We start from the raw sequence: 19,614 nt of genomic DNA, 5'->3' as shown, positions 1-19,614 counted from the left end.
TTTTGGGATTTGGGCAGGAACTAGAATTGAAGGCTTGGGACAAGCTTCCAAAAATGCTTTCTGCTCAGAGCCATCCCTCTTTGGAGAAGGGACTTTGGCTGAGAAGTGAGGCCAGCAGAATCAGACAGAGCTTCTTAGCAGCATTGTGGCTTTCTCCCCATACAGCATAGTTCTTGCCAGTTATTCCAGAGTGGTTTCATTTTTTTCTCTTCACCTTGGCTGGAGTCAGTGTCAGGGTGTGGAGCGTGTCCTCACAGAGCGAGCGCAGCACTGCTGAGCACTCCCTGCAATGGTATGTTCCTTAGGGTGCTGCATGCAAGGCATAAATTAAGAGTGAAGGCAGTCTTGTAATTCATTGCAGGGACCATCTTGTTAAGATCAAATCTGTTCCCAGTCCCAGATTATTAAACAAATAAGTGAGTCTTTGTGTGGTTTGGGGATTTGGTTTAGTTTTTGGTTGGTTTAGGGGTGGGTTTTATATTTTTGGGAGGGGTTGGTTGGTTGGTTTGGGTTTTTTTGGTGTTGGGGTGGTGTTTTTTTTAGTTTAGTTAAATATTCTTGGGCAGTAGCTATCTTGAAAGAATAAAATCACCAGTGGGGAAAAAAAACAAACAAACAACCAACAACAAACTCCAATATATTTGCAGTATTGAGGGAATTCCCTGCCAGATTGTAACAGGGTATTGCTGCTGACATTGCTTTCTACCTCCCCCTCTCACCAGCACAAAATAAAAGGAGCAGTGTATTTTTTTTTTTCAAATCTAAAAAAAAAAAGAAGTCCAACCAAGTTAGTCTGTTCCAGACGCACACATCAGCAGTGAGCTAACCCCAGTTGCATCATCCACATTTCAGGCAGGGCCATGAGGGATCTTTCTGTGGCAGGGCCCACTTATTTCAGCATACAAGAAATAGCTGGGGTGGGACACATTAACACATGCATGTGCATTCTTTAGCTTGCTTTTTGTGGGTTTAGCAGCAGACTCTTGAAATAATGCAGGTGGGGGAAAAAAAATGTTATACATAGTTTGTAACTTCTCAGCCTCTTTAAAAGCTTTGCTTTCTTTCATCTGTGAGAATATTCCTGTACATTTTAAAACAGGGCTTTAAAAAAAACCCCACCTAATTTGTGTGTGTGTGTATATATATATATATATATTTTCTAACAGTCCTTTTATATGCCTGAACTGGCAGGTGGTACTTCTGGATGTCCTGCAGACATGGTTGTTAAGTTTTGTATTTGATACATTACATATTTGGATTTTAGGTGTGGATGCTGACAGGGGATAAGTTAGAGACAGCCACGTGTACAGCCAAGAATGCACATTTGGTGACACGGACACAGGACATCCACATATTCAGACTAGTGAGTAACACTTTCATACCTCTCTCTCAAAACTTGCTTGGGACCCCAAGTTCTGGGAAAGGAGAGTTGCTGAGATCACAACTGCTTTCCATCAGCAGACCTAGAATATTTTTATTCTTTTGACCCAGCTTTCTCTCCCATGAGTTTGTGTTTTTCTGTCTGTGTTCTCTACGTAATAACTCAGTGTGCTGCCTGTCTGTATAACTTCTGCTCCCTCTGAGGTGGTTCGTTTTTTTCTTTCCACCCCAAAGAAGCAAACCCTTCCTCAGTTGCTATCTTTCCCCCAGGTGACTAACCGTGGAGAAGCTCATCTAGAGCTGAACGCCTTCCGCCGGAAGCACGACTGTGCTCTTGTTATTTCTGGCGACTCGCTGGAGGTAGGCTCCAAATGCCTTGGGCTGTTCAGGAATGCTGTGGCCAGATTTGGATTCTTGTAAAAGAAACTTTCATAGCACAAACATTGGTGACGCTTCTGATCTCTGTGAATTAGGTGTGTCTCAAATACTATGAGTATGAGTTCATGGAGCTGGCTTGCCAGTGCCCTGCTGTCGTGTGCTGCAGATGCGCTCCGACCCAAAAAGCTCAGATCGTGCGATTGCTCCAGGAGAGGACTGGCAAACTTACCTGTGCAGTAGGTAAGGGACTAGTTAGTGGCCATGTAGGGTGGTGTCTTCACTGCTTCTTCTAAGTGAACATTCCCATGTTATTTCATAACAGCTGGAATACTGAGTTTAGAGAGCAGTGGGTTTGTGGGATGATAGAGAAGATGACATTTTGCATGTGGAAGCTTCAATGACAAATTACTCATAAATATATGGGGTGGTATCTTCATCAGGTGAGGCGCCCTTGTGTGAACTTTATTTCAGCATTGTAGGTACAGCAGTGTACCTACAGGTCAGATAAAGTGGTCAGTGACCTATGGGTCTACTAAAAACTACTTTACAGGGGGTTGGACTTGGTGATCTCTGGATCTCCTTTCCAACCCCTAGTGTTCTATGATTCTATGAAAAACAAAAGAAAACTTCTTAAGATGTTAAATTGCTGGTTTCTATTTAAAACCCTGCTTTTATTGATAGTGTTAAATATTTTCTCTAGCATTAGTCTGGTGTAGATCTTTGGGTTTGTCTTGGTTGTTTATCTACCAATGTCACTTTATCTGTGCTCTGACCTGCAGGTGATGGAGGGAATGATGTTAGCATGATTCAGGAGTCTGACTGTGGTGTTGGAGTTGAAGGAAAGGTGAGATTACCTCATGTTTAATGAGACTTCCTATGGCAATTTAAAAGCTAGTTTGCAAGTAACTCTTAAGTAAATCCTCAGAAGAAGGATTCTCTCAAGGAATAGGGAAGCTTTCACAAGAATAATTGTCAGAGCAGTAGCCTTGTCATGAAAAGTAGTTTGGCTATGAAGGGACTACCACAAAGCAGAATAAAGGTTCATTATTTGCTTCTGGACTGAGAATTGGGATCATCATGGTTAGTTTGGGGGTTTTTAATCATGTGCAGGTGCTCCAAATGTTGGGGTTTTAATTGATAATATATACCTGCACATTCAATGAAATACTGTTAATGTTAGTTTAGAAAGCAAATTCTGGGCTGGAACTCTGGTTCCTGCATGTGGAGCTGCTTGGAGCAGCAAGAGTGGATTTGGCGGCAGTGGGAAGACCGCACTTGCAGCGAGCCAAAACATTAAAACTGAGTGAACTTTTGAGACTGAAAGCTTGTGTTCAAAACTGACTTGATAGGAGTGTCACGTTAACATGTGTGTTGTGAATCATAATCTAGAGCATTGCTTAGTACTGGAGGCCAGGGTTCAAACGGGAATTCTCCTCATATTTATGCTCTTTGCTTAAAAGCCATGGTGGATGGCAGAAGTGCTGAGGCAATCCTCTCCCCCACCTAAGCCACTGTAAATTTTCTTGGTAATTCTGCCAGTGATCACTAAGTAATAATAATAGTAAGAGGATATTTCTTTGTTTCCAATGGTGAGGTGATCTCACTGTGTTTTTACTTGCTGTTTACACAGGAAGGAAAACAGGCATCACTTGCAGCCGATTTCTCTATCACTCAGTTTAAGCACCTGGGTCGTTTACTAATGGTGCATGGCCGGAACAGTTACAAAAGGTCTGCAGCCCTCAGTCAGTTTGTGATCCACCGGAGCCTGTGCATCAGTACAATGCAGGTAAAAGGACTGTCAAGAGGGTTTATCCAGTGGAGAGGGAGGTGAAAAAGCCAAATCAAAAAGTAAAGGTTCTATGTTCCATTAGATGCAGCTGTTTCTTCTCCTGAAAATGCTCATGAGTTGGAATTTGAGGTTGTTACTTTGATGAAAACACATAAGGAAGTTCCTGCTATTCAGCAAACATCAGCAATTTCTTCCAAAATGGACAAACAGTATTCTACCCTAGAAAATACTGCTGGCATGCAGCATGTCATAGCTGTCATTTAGTAATGTTAGGAAATACTGAAAATCTGAAGCAGAGAAAATTGTTTCCGCTGAACAAGCGCCCTAATTTTCAGATGTGTTTTAATTTTGGTCTTGCTATTTGAAGGCCTTACTTAATCAGCTGAAGAGAACCTGGCTCAGACCCTGGTGGGGTTACCAAAAGCTCAGTTTGGCATGCTGTGGAGTGTTCACAGAAGCTGTGCTGTGTTGACTCCGCAACTTGCTGCAGCAATGTTGAGGTGGTTTGTTCCTCTCCATTTCGAAGGGAACCTTAGAAACAGGTTTAGTATTCACAGGATTTACATTGCTCATGTGCAGAGCCTCAGTTAACAAAAATGCAACTGCCAGTTGGCAGGGAGCATTGAAAGAGATTTTTTTTTTTGAGTTCATAAGCCAAATTTCCTTCTTAGCAGAGGTGACTTGAGTGAAATTTGCCCTCAAGGACAGAGGTTGCTCTTTGGGAGCTGCATTTCTGTGCCATGTATTCCCAAAAAAATACTAAGTATTTTTTGAGTAAGATACTTGATGTTTTTCAGAAGGCATATGTAGAGACAAAAGATTCAAACTGAGGGGACAGTCTGCAGCTAAAAACAAGAATAGAAAACAAACCTGTAACCTTGAACCAAAACATCCCCACCAAAATTAATCTTGAACTCTTTGAAGTTTCCATTAGTGAGTCTCAATACTTTTTACATTGTGAGGCCATCATCCAGGCGTAAATAAATATGCACCTGTCCTTCACAACATCTGGATGGCTTTGATTAAACCAGTGGGCTTTGGAAGAAACCATTTATGTTCTTTTCTGTGGAATTGGATTACAAGAAATTTTCCAAGTCCAGCTCTCCAGTGTTTGCCATTAAATATAATTTTCTTCCAAGGTTTGCATAGGAATCAAAAGGATTGATATTACATTCTTCTGTCTTCATTTCAGGAATTTGGTGAACCCACCACAAGCACATTCCAGTTTGAACAGAGTATATTTTTAAGGTGTTGCTTTTGCTGCAGTATCTTAATGCCTGAAAAGCTTATTTCTTACCTTTTCTAGGCTGTTTTCTCATCAGTGTTTTACTTTGCTTCAGTTCCTCTCTACCAAGGCTTCCTCATCATTGGGTAAGAGTTCACTTTTTACTAACAGTGTGCATAATGAATAGATTTAGGCTAATTAAAATGCAAGGCATGGTCGTCTTAACTCTGTGTTTCACAACACTGCTTCAGAAGGTGGATGATCCTCGTCCCCTTTCTGCTTCTTTGCACTGAGCAAAGCCACTGAGGCAGTGTCAACACTTCTAGAAACCTTTCCAAAGGGCAGTTTGTCACTTTCAGAGTATGAGAAGCAAGCCATCCTTCAGGAACTGCTCCTGTGTCCCTATTAAAAAGCAGCGGGGCTGTCATTATGCTCTGATGTCTGTGCAGCAGTGAGAGCTACTGCCCAGGTTCTGACAAGGGAGGGAGGACCAGCCAAACCTCTTCTCTAGGAGGAATCATAGGATGGTTTGGGTTGGAAGGGACCTTAAAGATTATCTAGTTCCAAGCCCCAGTTGGAACTGGAACCCCCAGACAGTTCCTGTCTGAAACATACTGGAATTACACCTGCAATCCTATGACTTTATAGACTTTCTAATACACAATTAAAAAAGGAACAGCAAATTCATCTCCATTGCCTTCTGAAGCAAACAGGATCAAACCTGGACTGTAGAGCAAACTTTGGAGTGGAGACAGGTCTGTCCTTGGCTACATTAATAACCCTGTAACACCAGCTGCAATACTTGAACACCTCTTTATGAGTATTTCTAATCAAAAAGCCATTCAGAAAGCAGATTCTGCAGGGGCTTTTTTACATGCAAAACTGTTGTGTTCCATTTGTGTTCTATATGTATGTTGTGTGTACTTCAAGAATACTGCATTTCCTTCCTGAAGACTAGTGTTCTCATCTACACCTTAGGTAATTTATTGGTCTTCTGCCTTCTTCCAGGTACTCCACAATTTACACAATGTTTCCCGTGTTTTCTCTAGTCCTGGACAAGGATGTTAAATCTGAAGTTGCAATGCTATACCCAGAGCTCTACAAAGATCTTCTTAAGGTGTGGGAGACTTGTGTTTGTCTGGTTTGGTTTGAAGCAAGATCGTTGTCTCGATGTGAAACTCTCTACATGCATAAAATACAATGTATTATCAGTAGATACAGAACTTCATCAAGCAAAATCGTTTTAAAGGCAGATTTGAAGTAACAGATATAAGCAGATTTCCTGGCAGATTGTTATTGAATGCTACATGAGATGCAATTTATTAAAAACGGCTGGGGAAAAAGAAGTTCCATTCTGTGGGAAATTCTAAGGATTTAACATTACTGATCTGTTCCAAAATAAAGGGGAAAGAGAGGGGAAAGGGAGACATTGTTGGGGATTTGGCACTACCTTGAAGCCAGAAAAAGGGATGGGAAGGAGGAATGTGCTCCTCTGATGGAGGGAGGAGGTTGTCACATAGTTTCTTGAATAGAAACTTGCCTTGAGGATGGTCTAAAAGAACCTAAAGATTTGGTTGCTATGCCGTTTTGTAGCTTTAGCATGAAGGTCAGGTCCTTCTCTTTATAAAAAAAACCTTCATTTGATATATACTGTAGAAATATCAGGAAGATAAATCTTGTCTCCATCTTGGGGTGGGTTTTTTTGGTTGTTTGGGGATCTTTCTTCCCTTCCCTGGCTAATTTTTTGAATAACTGGTGTATGCAGACTGGGAACATCTTTCTTAATTGAAGGAAAGGGTGGACTGACTATTCAACAGATCCTTTCCCTCAAGGATTTCTGTTAAACAGATACTCTCAAAAGCAAAGCCTGTTTTTCCAGCAGCCTGAATAAGTCTCCATCTGGTTTCACTTGTATGTTGTCTCTTATGTCATAAACCACTAATTCTCCAACCATCCTTAGGCCTGGTCTAAACATAGTGGGGGGGTTGTACTGGTATAGCTGTGTTGGCTGGAGATGCTTCTTTTAAAAAACCTATTTGCCTTCAATATGATGGTGATTTGTGTGTGTCTAGAAATGTAATCTTAATATATTCAAATGTATGTGTATACACACATCTTATATTTCACCATATGACGAGTAAACTCAGGAGACATCTTCGCACTGAATTAATTGTGTGTGCAGCAAGGACGAGGCTCTATGGTGCTGTGCAAGCAGTGAGCTTCCACAGTCCCAAGCCTCCTCTGTGGATCATGAAAAATGAGAATAAAGAGACAGTGCCTCAGGGTTGCTTGATTTGTTTTGTTTTCTTTCCAAACCACCCTCAGACTCTCTTTTATTAATTGATGGCTTGATCTGTAAGTGAATGTTCGTGAAAGAATATCCCAGTGGAATTTTATCTTTTTGTTTTCTTTTCCCCTCCTAGGGACGACCATTGTCATACAAAACATTTTTAATATGGGTCTTAATAAGCATCTATCAAGGTAAGAAATCAACTTCTGCTCGTGCCTCTAGATGCTTGAATGAAGGAAGGATAGCAAAATTCTTGTATTGCAGGAAGTTAAGGATGGTGTGTGAAGGGAATTTAGCAATGCCTCCTTGGGATAATGGAGAACTATTTTTATAATGGTTTTTTTTTTGTCACAGAAAACATTGGGAATATTAGCGAGGAACAGATTGCCTAAACCAAACCATTGGCGGCCACTGGTCAACCCTGTCATGGGCAGCAATGTAGAATTTCAGAGCGTCATGCCTCTTCCTGTTGGGTCCATCCTTTGTAGAAGAATAGAATAGAATAGAATAGAATAGAATAGAATAGAATAGAATAGAATAGAATAGAATAGAATAGAATAGACCACACCATAATACACCACACCAGACCAGAAAAGACCTTTGAGATCATCGAGTCCAACCCATCATCCAACACTATCTAATCAACTAAACCATGGCACCAAGCACCCCATCCAGTCTCTTCCTAAACACCTCTAGTGATGGTGACTCTACCACCTCCCTGGGCAGCCCATTCCAATGGCCAGTCTCTCTCTTTCTATGAAGAACTTCCTAACATTGAGCCTAAATCTCCCCTGGTGCAGCTTGAGACTGTGTCCTCTTGTTCTGGTGCTGACTGCCTGGGAAAAGAGACTAATCCCCACCTGGCTACAGCCTCCCTTCAGGTGGTTGTAGAGAGCAACTGTAACTGTGTGCAAGTTCATTTTGATGCTTTAATTGATCCATCTGAAGAACAGACCTTTCTTTCTTTTGATAAAGGTTCTCAAACCTATAGATTATACAGGTTGAGTTGTCATGCAAAATACAGACTTTATACCTTTGTGTGTCTTTTATCTAAATCCTATTAGATGTGGCAGTAATTCTGGTTACTTCATAGCCGTCTGTAATGAAGGACTAGAGTAGGGCTCAGGTCCTTGATCATATCCCATCCACTTCAATGAGGCTGCTAAAACAGTTAAGCAAATGCCTTAATTGCAGTGCAGCTATTTCTCAAGAGTGGATATAGTAATTGGGGTGTAAGTCTAAGAAGGTCTGTTGTTTCATTTTGTCTTTTTTTTACCAAGTAACCTCAAACTCAAATACCTCCTGTAAGTGTTGATCAAGGAATCGTGGAAACATATAAATAACATAGATGCTATAAAGCAAAAGTGGCAAAATGAGCCTGTGACAGAATTTGTTGTTTATCAACAAGAGCCAGGATAAATGTGCCAAAAGAAGCAGATAAACCTTACTGATTTAACCAGTGTTAAAGGAAGTAAATGCAAGAATATTAAAGCTCTGTTAGCATTATCTTCTGAAATCTAACATGGTAAAACCCTGTGACAGAAGTGATGGTCATCTGCTGCTGTATAACTATGATGGCAAACCCAAGGCATCTACAGAAAACTCACAAGTGGTGAAAAGCTGAAGCCAGAGAGTGATGCATTGAGGGAAAGATTTCTTGAGCTAAGACCGTTATCTGGTTACAGTGTTTGGTTAAAGTGACTTCACTCCTTATGTGCTAGATAACTAGAAAACAGCAGGCCAAACAATGGGGCTAGTTGCTAGCAGAGATGAGCCTGACTGAAAACTTGAGCAGTCCTAAATTTTGGAAAGTTCACAGCTGGATTTGAACCTTGTGGCTCAAGCTCTAGCCACTTGCAGGTTTTCTCTTCTGAAGCTAGCCTAGTGTGATGGATGTTGGGGCAGATTAGTCATGCTGCTAACATGAGTTATTTGTGCAGGTGGCCGTGCGGGGCGTTGTGAGCATTCTCTGGCCAGCCCCAATAGCAGCACGAAACAATGCATCAATAACAGAGCTTTCATAGGTACTCCTTTTAGGGGAAAATGTAGTGTGGCCAAAATAATCAAAGAGAGGTTAACTTGTATCCACTGAGCTTTTCATCACCTTGCTGGGCACTGAGGCAACACAGTGGGTTTTAGAAGTATTTGGTATCTTCTAGCTTCTGAGTAGTGACCAACTGCTTTTCTGGGAGGATGTTTTGTGATGTTAGAAATCTCCAGTTGCCAAAACAGTGTGTGTTAATTTCCTATCTCCATGTGTCTGTGAATATGATAGACTGTTATAAAAGTCTGGGCATCTATGCTGTAACTTTTCCCTGTCTTCTCATCAATTATGTCTCCTAAATAGTAACTGATTCATTGTCACTACATTCATCAGGTTCCATGAAAAAAAGTCTCAAGATATGGCTGTTTCAGCCTTTCCCAGTCCTAGCAGTGGGTTATAGAGCTTAGACTGGTGTTTGAATAAAATACCCAAATGTTGCATTCCCTTGCAGGTAGTATCATCATGTATGGAGCACTCCTCCTCTTTGAATCTGAATTTGTCCACATTGTTGCAATTTCCTTCACCTCCTTGATTCTCACCGAGTTACTGATGGTGGCACTGACAATCCAGACGTGGCACTGGCTCATGATAGTGGCCGAGCTGCTCAGTCTCTCCTGCTACATAGCTTCTCTGGTCTTCTTACATGAGTTTATTGGTAAGGTTAAATACTTGTTCTCCAATTAGTTAGTTTATGACCTGATTAGCAGCAGAACTCTAAAAAGCTGAATTAAGCTGAAAGGCTGTTGATGAAGCCAGGAATAATTACAGTGACCAAATTAAGCTGCATTTGATTAGAAGGCACTTGAATTATACTTGTGGTTCATTCCAATAGCAAAATAGTAGGGGAGGCAAAGGTGGTGAGCAGACTGTGTGCTGCCCACTGAGTCTCATCCATACTTTCAGAGCTCCCCATATCAACTGTGATCTGTAACAATGGTCTTTATGTCCATATGGAAACTGAACTGAACTTGAGTCTACAGATTTCAGCCTCTTGTTGGTTTGAAAGATTTCATCTTTTAACTGGGTGAAGAAGTTGCCTCCTAAAACTTAGGTTCTTTTATCTGCTTCATTGGAGTTCTTCTCGTGTGGGTTTGATTTGGGGTTGGTTTTTTTCAGTTGTCTGAAGCAGAACTAATCCTTTTTTCCTGAATAAAGGAAAAAGGGTAAGGAATCCCAGATTTTTCCTCAGCAGCTGTTTAGTTGTAAATATCAGATCCATAGAGTTTGTTCAGGAACCACAAGGTGTCACTACTTCTTCCATAAAGCTCTTTGCTAACTCTGAAGACAATGAGGATGGTTCCCAATGGGCTACACCTGTATCTTGCATATGGGCATATGAGCTCTGTTTTGAAGCATGCTTCAACTATTTTTGCAACGATTTTGAAGTAGTGTATCTCAGTCAAGAGATGTGTTTGCTGGACTGCCAGCAAAGTAGCAGGGGCAGTTCCCAGATTCAGAGGACATGGAGTCCATTTAAAGAAAGCTTAGTAGTGCCCTGTTTCTGATGGCATTTGTATGGGCACTTGCCTCTGGGGTGTTGCATGCCTTACTGAGATGTGCTGTGCAGAAAGCTGTGTCTTTAGAGGAAGGGCAGAAGAGTGAGGAACCAGGTATCATATGAGCTTTGAACTTGAGGGTGGAGGTGGTATGGCAGCTTAAGAAGCATTGGTAGATCAGTTTGCTTTTCTGCACCTTTTCCCAGAAGGTAATTCCCATCTTCACTGACTTTGTGCTCTTTCCTTTGTAACAGATGTTTACTTCATTGCAACTTTGTCATTCTTGTGGAAAGTCACCGTCATCACCCTGGTGAGCTGCCTTCCCCTCTACGTCCTGAAGTACCTGAGACGAAGGTTTTCTCCCCCAAGCTACTCGAAGCTGACATCGTAGGGCTGCTCTCCTTGCACACCAGTGACAAACATTGCACGTGGCCGAGAGACAGAATCATGTAGTTGTTACTATAACGAATACGTCCAATATTTGCGTAGGGATCATGTGGTAATCTCTGTAACATGCTGCTTTGTTGAACAAGACTTCACAACTGCCGTGAATGGAAACCTCATGATAAAAGGGAGTTTTTTGGTGGGTGGAGGCACTTGTTACTTCATCAAGTTCCTGTCACTTTTGCCCAACTTAACTGGGGTCAAATGCACCTAACTGCGATGGTTAAAAGTATCTGAAAGCTGCTAACTGACCTTGGAATTTACATGTGACAAATTTAAGTTACTTTTTAAAGTCTCTGCGCTGTTCTTTGCATTGTTATGTTGGTTTATGTTATTTATCTTTTTGATTCAAGTAGTTACATTATTTTTACATCTTGGAAATCCCTTAATGTAGGTGATGCACTATACTGCTGACAGCTGATTCCTGATTTATAGCATGCTATTTCCATAATGGGGCTCCAGCTTGTCGGATCCACACACACTGGAGAATCTGAGTGTGTTTGAGATTTTCCTCCAGTTGCGATGTGCTCACCCTAGTGAATTTGGAGGTATCCAGTCATTGATAAATAGAGAGAAAAAATCCAAAATGAAGAGATTTGGTTTTGTTTAGCTTTTGTGCATCCTTTCAAAAGGAACTGGTGATGTAATGGCTTTACTCTGTATTTATTTGTATAGGAGAAAATTATTGAAAGTAAAGCAAATCCTCTTTGGAAAAGAAATTTGCAATTGATCAAACTTGAAATGTGTTGACAACGTGAGGAGAGACTCGTACTGTTCTGTACAAAATGTGGCAGACGTGTCTTTAGTCCTTGGAGACCGAAAGGAGAGGTCACAGAGCTGCTACTCCTCACAGCTACACAAAATCTGTTTCCTGTTAGGGTGAAACTGTGAGGATGAGCTGCAAATAAGCTGAGGCACTCCTAGGTGGATGTTGTTCATGACACACTCCCTGCAGAGAGGCATGTTTTGAGAACCTTGCACTTGGTTTGCTCTAAAACCCAAACTTGACTCGCAGGAGTGGGGTTCATGTGAAGGCATGAGACTCATGTGCAGAACCAATTGTATGCATTTATTTTTAGTGTTCAAAAACTAAACTCAATCAGTTCTTTCTTCTTAGATGTGATAATACTGTCAGGAGAGCAACATATACTTAAGCTGCTCAGATGGACAGAGAGTTAGGGGAACCTTTTATGGTTTGGTCCCTGCATCAGACATGGATGAGCTTTTAGTGGCAGCTATCCTCATCTAATGACTGTTTAGTCTTTGCTAAATCAGTTGCTTGCTGTCTCATTCCCACATCATAAAAACCACAGTTAGAGCTGGCACTGCTTGGTGCTGTTATTGGTCAGCTGCTTGGAGGGACCAGGAATGGCAGAGCCCAGACACTGAGCTCCCTTCTGTCTCAAGGCCGGGTAACCACACTGATGTGAGGAGCAGAAGCTCCCTGGTTGTTTCTGTGCCATGCTGAACCACTTTAATGGGCTGTGATCTCCAGTTGCCATTGCTATAGGCGTTCCACTGTTGCAAGCAGCACAATGCTGCATTGAAAGATCTGGCGTGAAAATCAGGAGAAAATGTGAGTGCTGTTTTCAAAGAACTGGGAGTCTGTGTTGACATATAGTGGTGCATCTTGAATTTTGAGATCTAGGATAGCAGTGGCTTGTGTGGTTGGTGTGTGGTAATTGCTCTGGGGAATGTTTTGCACAACCTGACCTGCCTTCCTTCCTTGCTCTCAGGAACTGAGAGTGAATATCAAAGGGGAGGGGAAGCAAGTTCCAGGAGATTTAGAGAAAAATTGGATGCGCTTCATAATGCGTGTGGCTCAGAGAGGAAGATACAAGCCCCTGTGACCTTGCTATTTCATGTGGGGGAAAACCCTCTTAATTTAGAAAATCCTTCAGGAATAAGAAGAGCAAACACTTTAATCTAGCTCACTGCTTTTTCTTTTGTGCCAGTCTTCTGATCAGGCTCTTGTCTGAAGTCCTGATACATAGCAGCCACCTTCAGAAACAACCAACTGGCTAAGCAAAGTTAGTTCTTAGGATTGAACTTTTCATATTACTTCAAACATTTGCCTTCATCCTTTTAATTTTTTTGCTAAAAGGAACAATAATGGACATTTCTACTTATTTGACATGTATGTTCCTGTTGGGAAAGGCCTTAGAAGTCCAGCCTTCTTAGTGATCTGTCATGCAGGAGAAAAGCAGTGTCTGAACTGCCCGGGGGGGGGGGAGTTGGCTTAACAGCCTTGTGTGAATGATGCCACTTTGCCAAAAAGATACTTAACGGCATCTTTATCATGACTTGCTGCAGCTCCTGGATAGTGTCTGCCATGCAGGTGTTCTGGAGTCCCCAGCCAGCATTTGATTTAAGTAGATGTAACTAGAAGAATCAAGACTTTCTTTTGGCCACTTTACGTGACTGAGAAGTCAGGTCCCTCCTGTCCGTTGGCAAACGCATCGCAGAACCCACCTTTGTAAAGCCCTGTCCCTGGCTCGTGTGTATCAGTAGTTAAATGTCCTGCAAGAATAACAGTGCCATGCTACTGGGTGTAAATATTTGAGACGTACATAGGGTAGAATTCACTGTTTCCTCAAGTCAATACAGTTTACACTGAGTGGACCATATTTGCAAACTATTAGCTTAACACCAAGAAAGGGAGTGACTCATGATTTGGGTTATATTTATTGATCCATAACTTTACTAAGGAACCCATATTGAGTGGAATTGGTAGTAATCCATTAGCTGTGTTTTGGGGGGGTGGGGGGGGTGTGAATTATGTTCCTTTGCAGCTAGTGTTTTTGCACAAGGCTGTAAATCCAGGAAGCAATTTCTGTCTGGGTATACCCTGCATTATTCATTTTTCTTTTAAAGCAATCAGAAAATTCAAACTGCCATCTAACCAACAGCAGGAAAGAGGAGTGGTGGTTGCATTTTGCAAGTTTAGCACTTTATGTCTGCAATCAGTTTCTCTTAAGTTATTTTAAAAATGGTTTTTAAAGGCCAAGTTGAATACCCATTCTCATACTTACTGTACATTTGAATAAAGGGAAATTTAATTTAATCCTTTTCCTGTAGTGTGTTCATAGTTTGTGCTGATTGGGAGTGAAGCATTGTTTTCTTGTATGTAATATATTGCCTGTAGCCTCAGTGGTCTCCCTCTTCCTTTTTTTTTTCTTTTTATTGTTGTTGTTGTTCTGGTTTATGTACTGTAGCAGTTCCTCTAACTTGTGTGCTTTGGGACTGTGCTGCAAGCCGTAGGGGAGCGGTGTACGTCCCACAGCGTGCTCCTGCTTCCCGTGGCTGCTGCGGGGAAGCCAACACTCTGTGCTGTGCTGCTGTGGTGGTTAGTTACCATGGAAGTTTTGTGACCTGCACTGTTCTCTTCTTGCATCTCTGCAGTGATTCCAGGTGTGTCTTCTGTTTGGTCTTCTGTTTTCATTTTTTTTTACCTCTGGCTTTATTTTCTCCATAGAGCTTGTCCCGTTTATCTTTGCCAACATTTGCTTTGCTCAGCTCACAGTGCAATTGAAATGCAACATTCTTTATTCAACAGCAGCAGCTTAAAGCTGTGCAGGGTGTTATCAGAACTGGCCTGAGGAGTGATGAGTGACATCCTTGGTGTTCCCTTGGTGTTGACAGCTATGTGCTGAGAGCTACAGCTGCAGCTGGACCAAACTGAGCGCCAAAGGTGTTTGTCTGTGGTCTGAGCTGTCACAGTTAAACACTGTGAAAACCCCTCCTGATCCTCTGCAACTGCTGAGGAAAGTTTTGCTGTAGTCGAGCTAAGGTGGTCAGGGAGTCACAGAGTCAGATGTTTGAATCCCTAAAGCTCATCTTTTGGCTTTGTCCTTTGAAGGAAGCTGCTGCACCATATGATGCGTCATAAATCCTTGGTTTGCACAAGCAGTGCTCTAAAACAGATATGTGAACAACTACTGCATGCAGCTTACTGTTGCAAGATCTTTAAACACAACTGTTCAGATGAGGTTTGACTCATCTCCAGCCCAGTGCCCACTAAAATCTTCAGTGTGAGCTGGATGGGCTCTTATTTTTGTTCATTATTAGTTACTTCATAATTAATGAACTCTTTGATTTGCATGAAATCCTGGGTTCTACAGCTTTGCCAATATGGTCCATTACTACTGCCTACTACAACTTGTGTACTTCTATGCCTTTGATAACATTTTTAATTGTTTAAATTGTTTTAAAAAAAGGAAATGTTAAGTTAATTCAGTTTTTATTTGGGGAAATGGATTCTGGTGTCAAAGTGATATTTACTGTGATGCCGATGTTTTGTACTTGTCATCTAGTTGAAAAATGTGTAAATACTCTTGGTTCAAGAGAAACATGAATGCCAACTATTTATTGTTCTGTGAAGTTCCATGTTGCAGATGTGTGAAACCTTACAAGGGAATGTTGTAAAACAAGGTGGAAAAAATAAATTTTATGCAACTTCTTTACTTCATCCACGTACACCTTGTATGATGCACCTGAGTTAGTCCTGGCCTGATCAGTCCAAGGTGTGTTCAGACAGAGCTGTGAGTTACGCTGTGGCCCTCTAAATTGTCTGTGTGGGAAATGCACACCTGAGAAGTGGTCAGTGCTTTCTGCTGATCCATGTAGATCTGCTTCATTCGTTTCTTTGTTTTCAGCAGTTCCCTAACAGTTTTAACAGGAAGGGGTTTAAGGGTGGTGGGATGGTTAATTTGTTTTCTAATACTGTTTGTAAGTATTGGTGGGAGCTTTTGCTGCCCTTCATTACTGACTTCCTGCAAGATTGCTTTCTGCAAGTCCTCGTTGTAGTCTGGTGGTGTGGCTTCGGTCTTTGTGGAGCACAGAGAGGAGCTCCTACTGGCTATAGTCAGGCTGCTGGTCCCACTGCTGTCTTGCCACCCACACCAGTGAGAGGACCTGGCTGCTGTGACCACCAGGTGGAACTTCAGCCCCAGGCTTCCACTTGCCTGCTGCCTTCTTTACAACCAGGTAGTCCCAGAGTACCCAACTGTCCCGAGGACTTTTAAAAAGCCCTGCAATTTGTAAATTCAGTTTAAAGAGATTTGGCTCATTTGGGCAGATTCTGGCCAAACCAGCACTGCAAACTGTAGTGCAACACCAGCTAAGGAGAAGATGGGCACTCCTCCTGGTACTCACTGCTGTCAATTAGGAGAAAGCTTTTTGTTTAAAATACATGTATGCTGCTCCTGGAAGAGCAATGATGCAACAGCTTTAGGAATAGCTGTTTTTGCAATGTGCTCATCACTTGCACATTAGATTAAGTAACTGGCTCTGCACATCAGCAGTCCCAGGGCTAGGGCTGGGGCTGGCTGCCCCATTTCTGGGTCAGAAATGGGAGGGAGAGGCAGAAGGTTAACACTGAATGTTCTCCACAGGGGGAAACTTCAATAACTGTGATTAAGAACAGAGTGTGACAGATTTCTACCCCCAAAAAAAGTGTAATAGAGCCAATGGCATCCTGGCCTGCATTAAGAACAGTGTGGCCAGCAGGAGCAGGGAGGTCATTCTGCCCCTGTACACTGCACTGGTTAGGCCACACCTCGAGTACTGTGTCCAGTTCTGGGCCCCTCAGTTTAGGAAGGAGGTTGACTTGCTGGAACGAGTCCAGAGAAGGGCAACGAAGTTGGTGAGGGGCTTGGAACACAAGCCCTATGAGGAGAGGCTGAGGGAGCTGGGGCTGCTTAGCCTGGAGAAGAGGAGACTCAGGGGTGACCTTATTGCTCTCTACAACTACCTGAAGGGGGGTTGTAAACAGGCAGAGGTTGGTCTCTTCTCCCAGGCAGCCAGCATCAGAACAAGAGGACACAGTCTCAGGCTGCACCAGGGGAAGTTCAGGCTGGAGGTCAGGAGGAAGTTTTACACAGAGAGAGTGATTGCCCATTGGAATGGGCTGCCCGGGGAGGTAGTGGAATCGCCGTCACTGGAGGTGTTCAGGAGGAGACTTTACAGGGTGCTTGGTTACATGGGTTAGTTGATTGGGTGGTGTTGGGTGATAGGTTGGATGCAATGATCTTGAAGGTCTCTTCCAACCTGGTTTATTCTATTCTATTCTATTCCATTCTATTCTATAAACACTGGGGGGAAAAATCCCCAACCACCCCACTCCCCAATATAATGTAATTGGATAAAGTAGATCCATAACTTGGAAGACAATATTTAACTACAGCAATGATAAACTAACCCCCAGATTATTAAATATTTATTAAAGGCTTGCTTTTAGATTCAGTAGGACCCAGATGCCAACATCTTAACTTTTTACATTACTTTTGTTTTTTTTAATGTAAAATAGTGAAGGCAAATATGAAATAAACAAATTTTTGGGATGTTTGCACACATCAAATGAATGCTGTAGGCTCCAGCAATTACAGCCCCAGATTTCACTCCCAAGTGTTACCAATTTCCCACTCCGAATGGGTTACATAAGCCTTCGTTAGTGGTTCTTTTAATTTATGGAGGGTTTCTTTTTAATGGTGAAATGTGTAATTAAAAGAAAAAAAAAGCTAGCAATAGTTGGGGTTTTTTTTCTGAACTCACACTGAAAAGGAAAGGAGAATTTCTGCAATTTTTTTTTTCACCCAAATATTGCATAATATAGTACAAATGTCAAAGATTTCCATGGGGTTTAATTTCATTCTTCGTGTGGCTGTGGTCACACAAGTTTGAACACTGCAGGGGTTGGCAGATTTTTGGAAGATCATGCATCCTGGGATAAGTTTTCAGCCTTGGCTTTACCAAAAAATGCCAGTGGCCTTATTTTCCAAATTGTGGTTGTGTTATATACTAGTGTCTCCTTTCTTCTGAAAAAAAACGAGGATGAGCAGAGGGCTGGAGCACCTCTCCTATGAGGACAGACTGAAGGAGTTGGGGCTGTCCAGTCTGGAGAAGAGAAGGCTCAGAGGTGACCTAATTGTGGCCTTCCAGTATCTGAAGGGGGCCTACAAGAAGGCTGGGGAGGGACTTCTCAGGATATCAGGTAGTGATAGGACTAGGGGCAATGGAATGAAGCTGGAGGTGGGGAGATTCAGGCTGGATGTGAAGAGGAAGTTCTTCACCATGAGAGTGGTGAAGCCCTGGAATGGGTTGTCCAGGAAGGTGGTTGGGGTGCCATCCCTGGAGGTGTTTAAGACCAGGCTGGATGAGGCTCTGGCCAGCCTGATCTAGTGTGGGGTGTCCCTGCCCATGGCAGGAGGGTTGGAACTAGATCACAGTATCACAGTATCACAGTATCACTTAGGTTGGAAAGGACCTCGAGGATCATCGAGTCCAACCTGACACCACAGACCCCATGACTAGACCATGGCACCAAGTGCCACGTCCAATCTCCCCTTGAACGCCTCCAGGGTCGATGACTCAACCACCTCCCTGGGCAACCCATTCCAATGCCGAATGACTCGCTCGGTGAAGAACTTCCTCCTCACCTCGAGTCTGAACCTCCCCTGGCGCAGCTTGAGACTGTGTCCCCTTGTTCTGGTGCTGGTTGCCTGGGAGAAGAGGCCAACTCCCTCCTGGCTACAACCACCCTTCAGGTAGTTGTAGAGGGCAATAAGGTCACCCCTGAGCCTCCTCTTCTCCAGGCTAAACAATCCCAGCTCCCTCAGCCTCTCCTCATAGGGCTTGTGTTCAAGGCCTCTCACCAGATGATCCTTGTGGTCCCTTCCAACCCTGATTGATACTATGATACTAAAAAAAAAAAAGACTAGATGCTGGCTGGTGATTTGATATCTTACTGTGTGCCTGAGCCTTAGGTGTTGTATGAAGATGTACAGAATCTTCTCTGCCTTAAACCATTTGGAGAGGAGAAAGCCTTGCCAGCATCCTCTCTGTCTTTACTTTCTGGTGGCTGAAGTCATGTGTGGCAGTTTGGGCTGGATGCCTCCTGCTGCTGCCATACAGGGTGCACCTCTGGTGCCCTGGGTGTCCAGCCCAGTGGGTGGACACAGGAAGCTGCGTATTTCATACCCATAATGTCCTGCTCCCTATAAATCCATCTGCAAGGTCTTACACTTCCTTTGCTGCCCCCGTCAGAGATGTTCCCTATCTGGTAATGGAGGGGGAGTTATCTCAAGGCCTCTTAAACCTGGCTAGGCCTAATGCCAGGAGGAGAAGGGGGAAGAGCAATCTCAGATCTGGCCAGCTGAGATTAGCCTAACAGTGGAGGGGGGGAAGAAAAAGCCCTGGGGGTTTTGGGTGTACCCTCAGGTGGGAATAGGGGAGTGCTGGGAGGCTTCTGGGTATGCTTTGGGATCTCTTTTGTCACTGTGCTTGTAGTTTCTCTGTAAAACACTCACTGCTTTTCCGTTTAAACTTTTCATCACTTCTGCAATCTGTTTGTATGAGTCTTGTTTTTTTTTTTCCTCTCCCAGTGGGAGGCAAGGGAGGATCTGCCTTCAAACTCCCACATCATGGCACCTACTCAACCTCTTCTCCATGGCATTAACTATGATGAATCCTCATTAGAGGATTTCACAGCTAGGAGATGGTGTCCAAAGTTGCGCTCCTGAGGCTGCAAGTCCAGGGCAGAGCATAGAGTGTAGAACAATGTTTTTGGTT

General features: G+C 42.8%; 1 protein-coding gene across 1 annotated transcript in view; it reads left to right on the top strand.

The window, feature by feature from the left end:
* Positions 1–15,514, top strand: part of ATP9A (ATPase phospholipid transporting 9A (putative)) — a 64,053-nt gene extending 48,539 nt beyond the window's left edge. Inside the window, exons 19-28 of the mRNA XM_068149945.1 lie at positions 1,265–1,363; positions 1,651–1,740; positions 1,854–1,998; positions 2,538–2,602; positions 3,389–3,544; positions 4,854–4,918; positions 5,781–5,889; positions 7,196–7,253; positions 9,558–9,761; positions 10,857–15,514. Of these exons, the coding sequence (XP_068006046.1) occupies positions 1,265–1,363; positions 1,651–1,740; positions 1,854–1,998; positions 2,538–2,602; positions 3,389–3,544; positions 4,854–4,918; positions 5,781–5,889; positions 7,196–7,253; positions 9,558–9,761; positions 10,857–10,993 (1,128 nt within the window). The 3' untranslated portion in view covers positions 10,994–15,514. The remainder of the gene's footprint in view (positions 1–1,264; positions 1,364–1,650; positions 1,741–1,853; positions 1,999–2,537; positions 2,603–3,388; positions 3,545–4,853; positions 4,919–5,780; positions 5,890–7,195; positions 7,254–9,557; positions 9,762–10,856) is intronic.
* Positions 15,515–19,614: the final 4,100 nt, after the last annotated feature.

The sequence above is a fragment of the Melanerpes formicivorus genome, unplaced genomic scaffold (genome assembly GCF_026170545.1).
Source record: "Melanerpes formicivorus ecotype bairdi unplaced genomic scaffold, bMelFor1.0.p_v2 SCAF_19, whole genome shotgun sequence".
In the NCBI taxonomy this organism is placed as follows: domain Eukaryota; kingdom Metazoa; phylum Chordata; class Aves; order Piciformes; family Picidae; genus Melanerpes; species Melanerpes formicivorus.
This window is presented reverse-complemented; position numbering and strand designations above follow the sequence as displayed.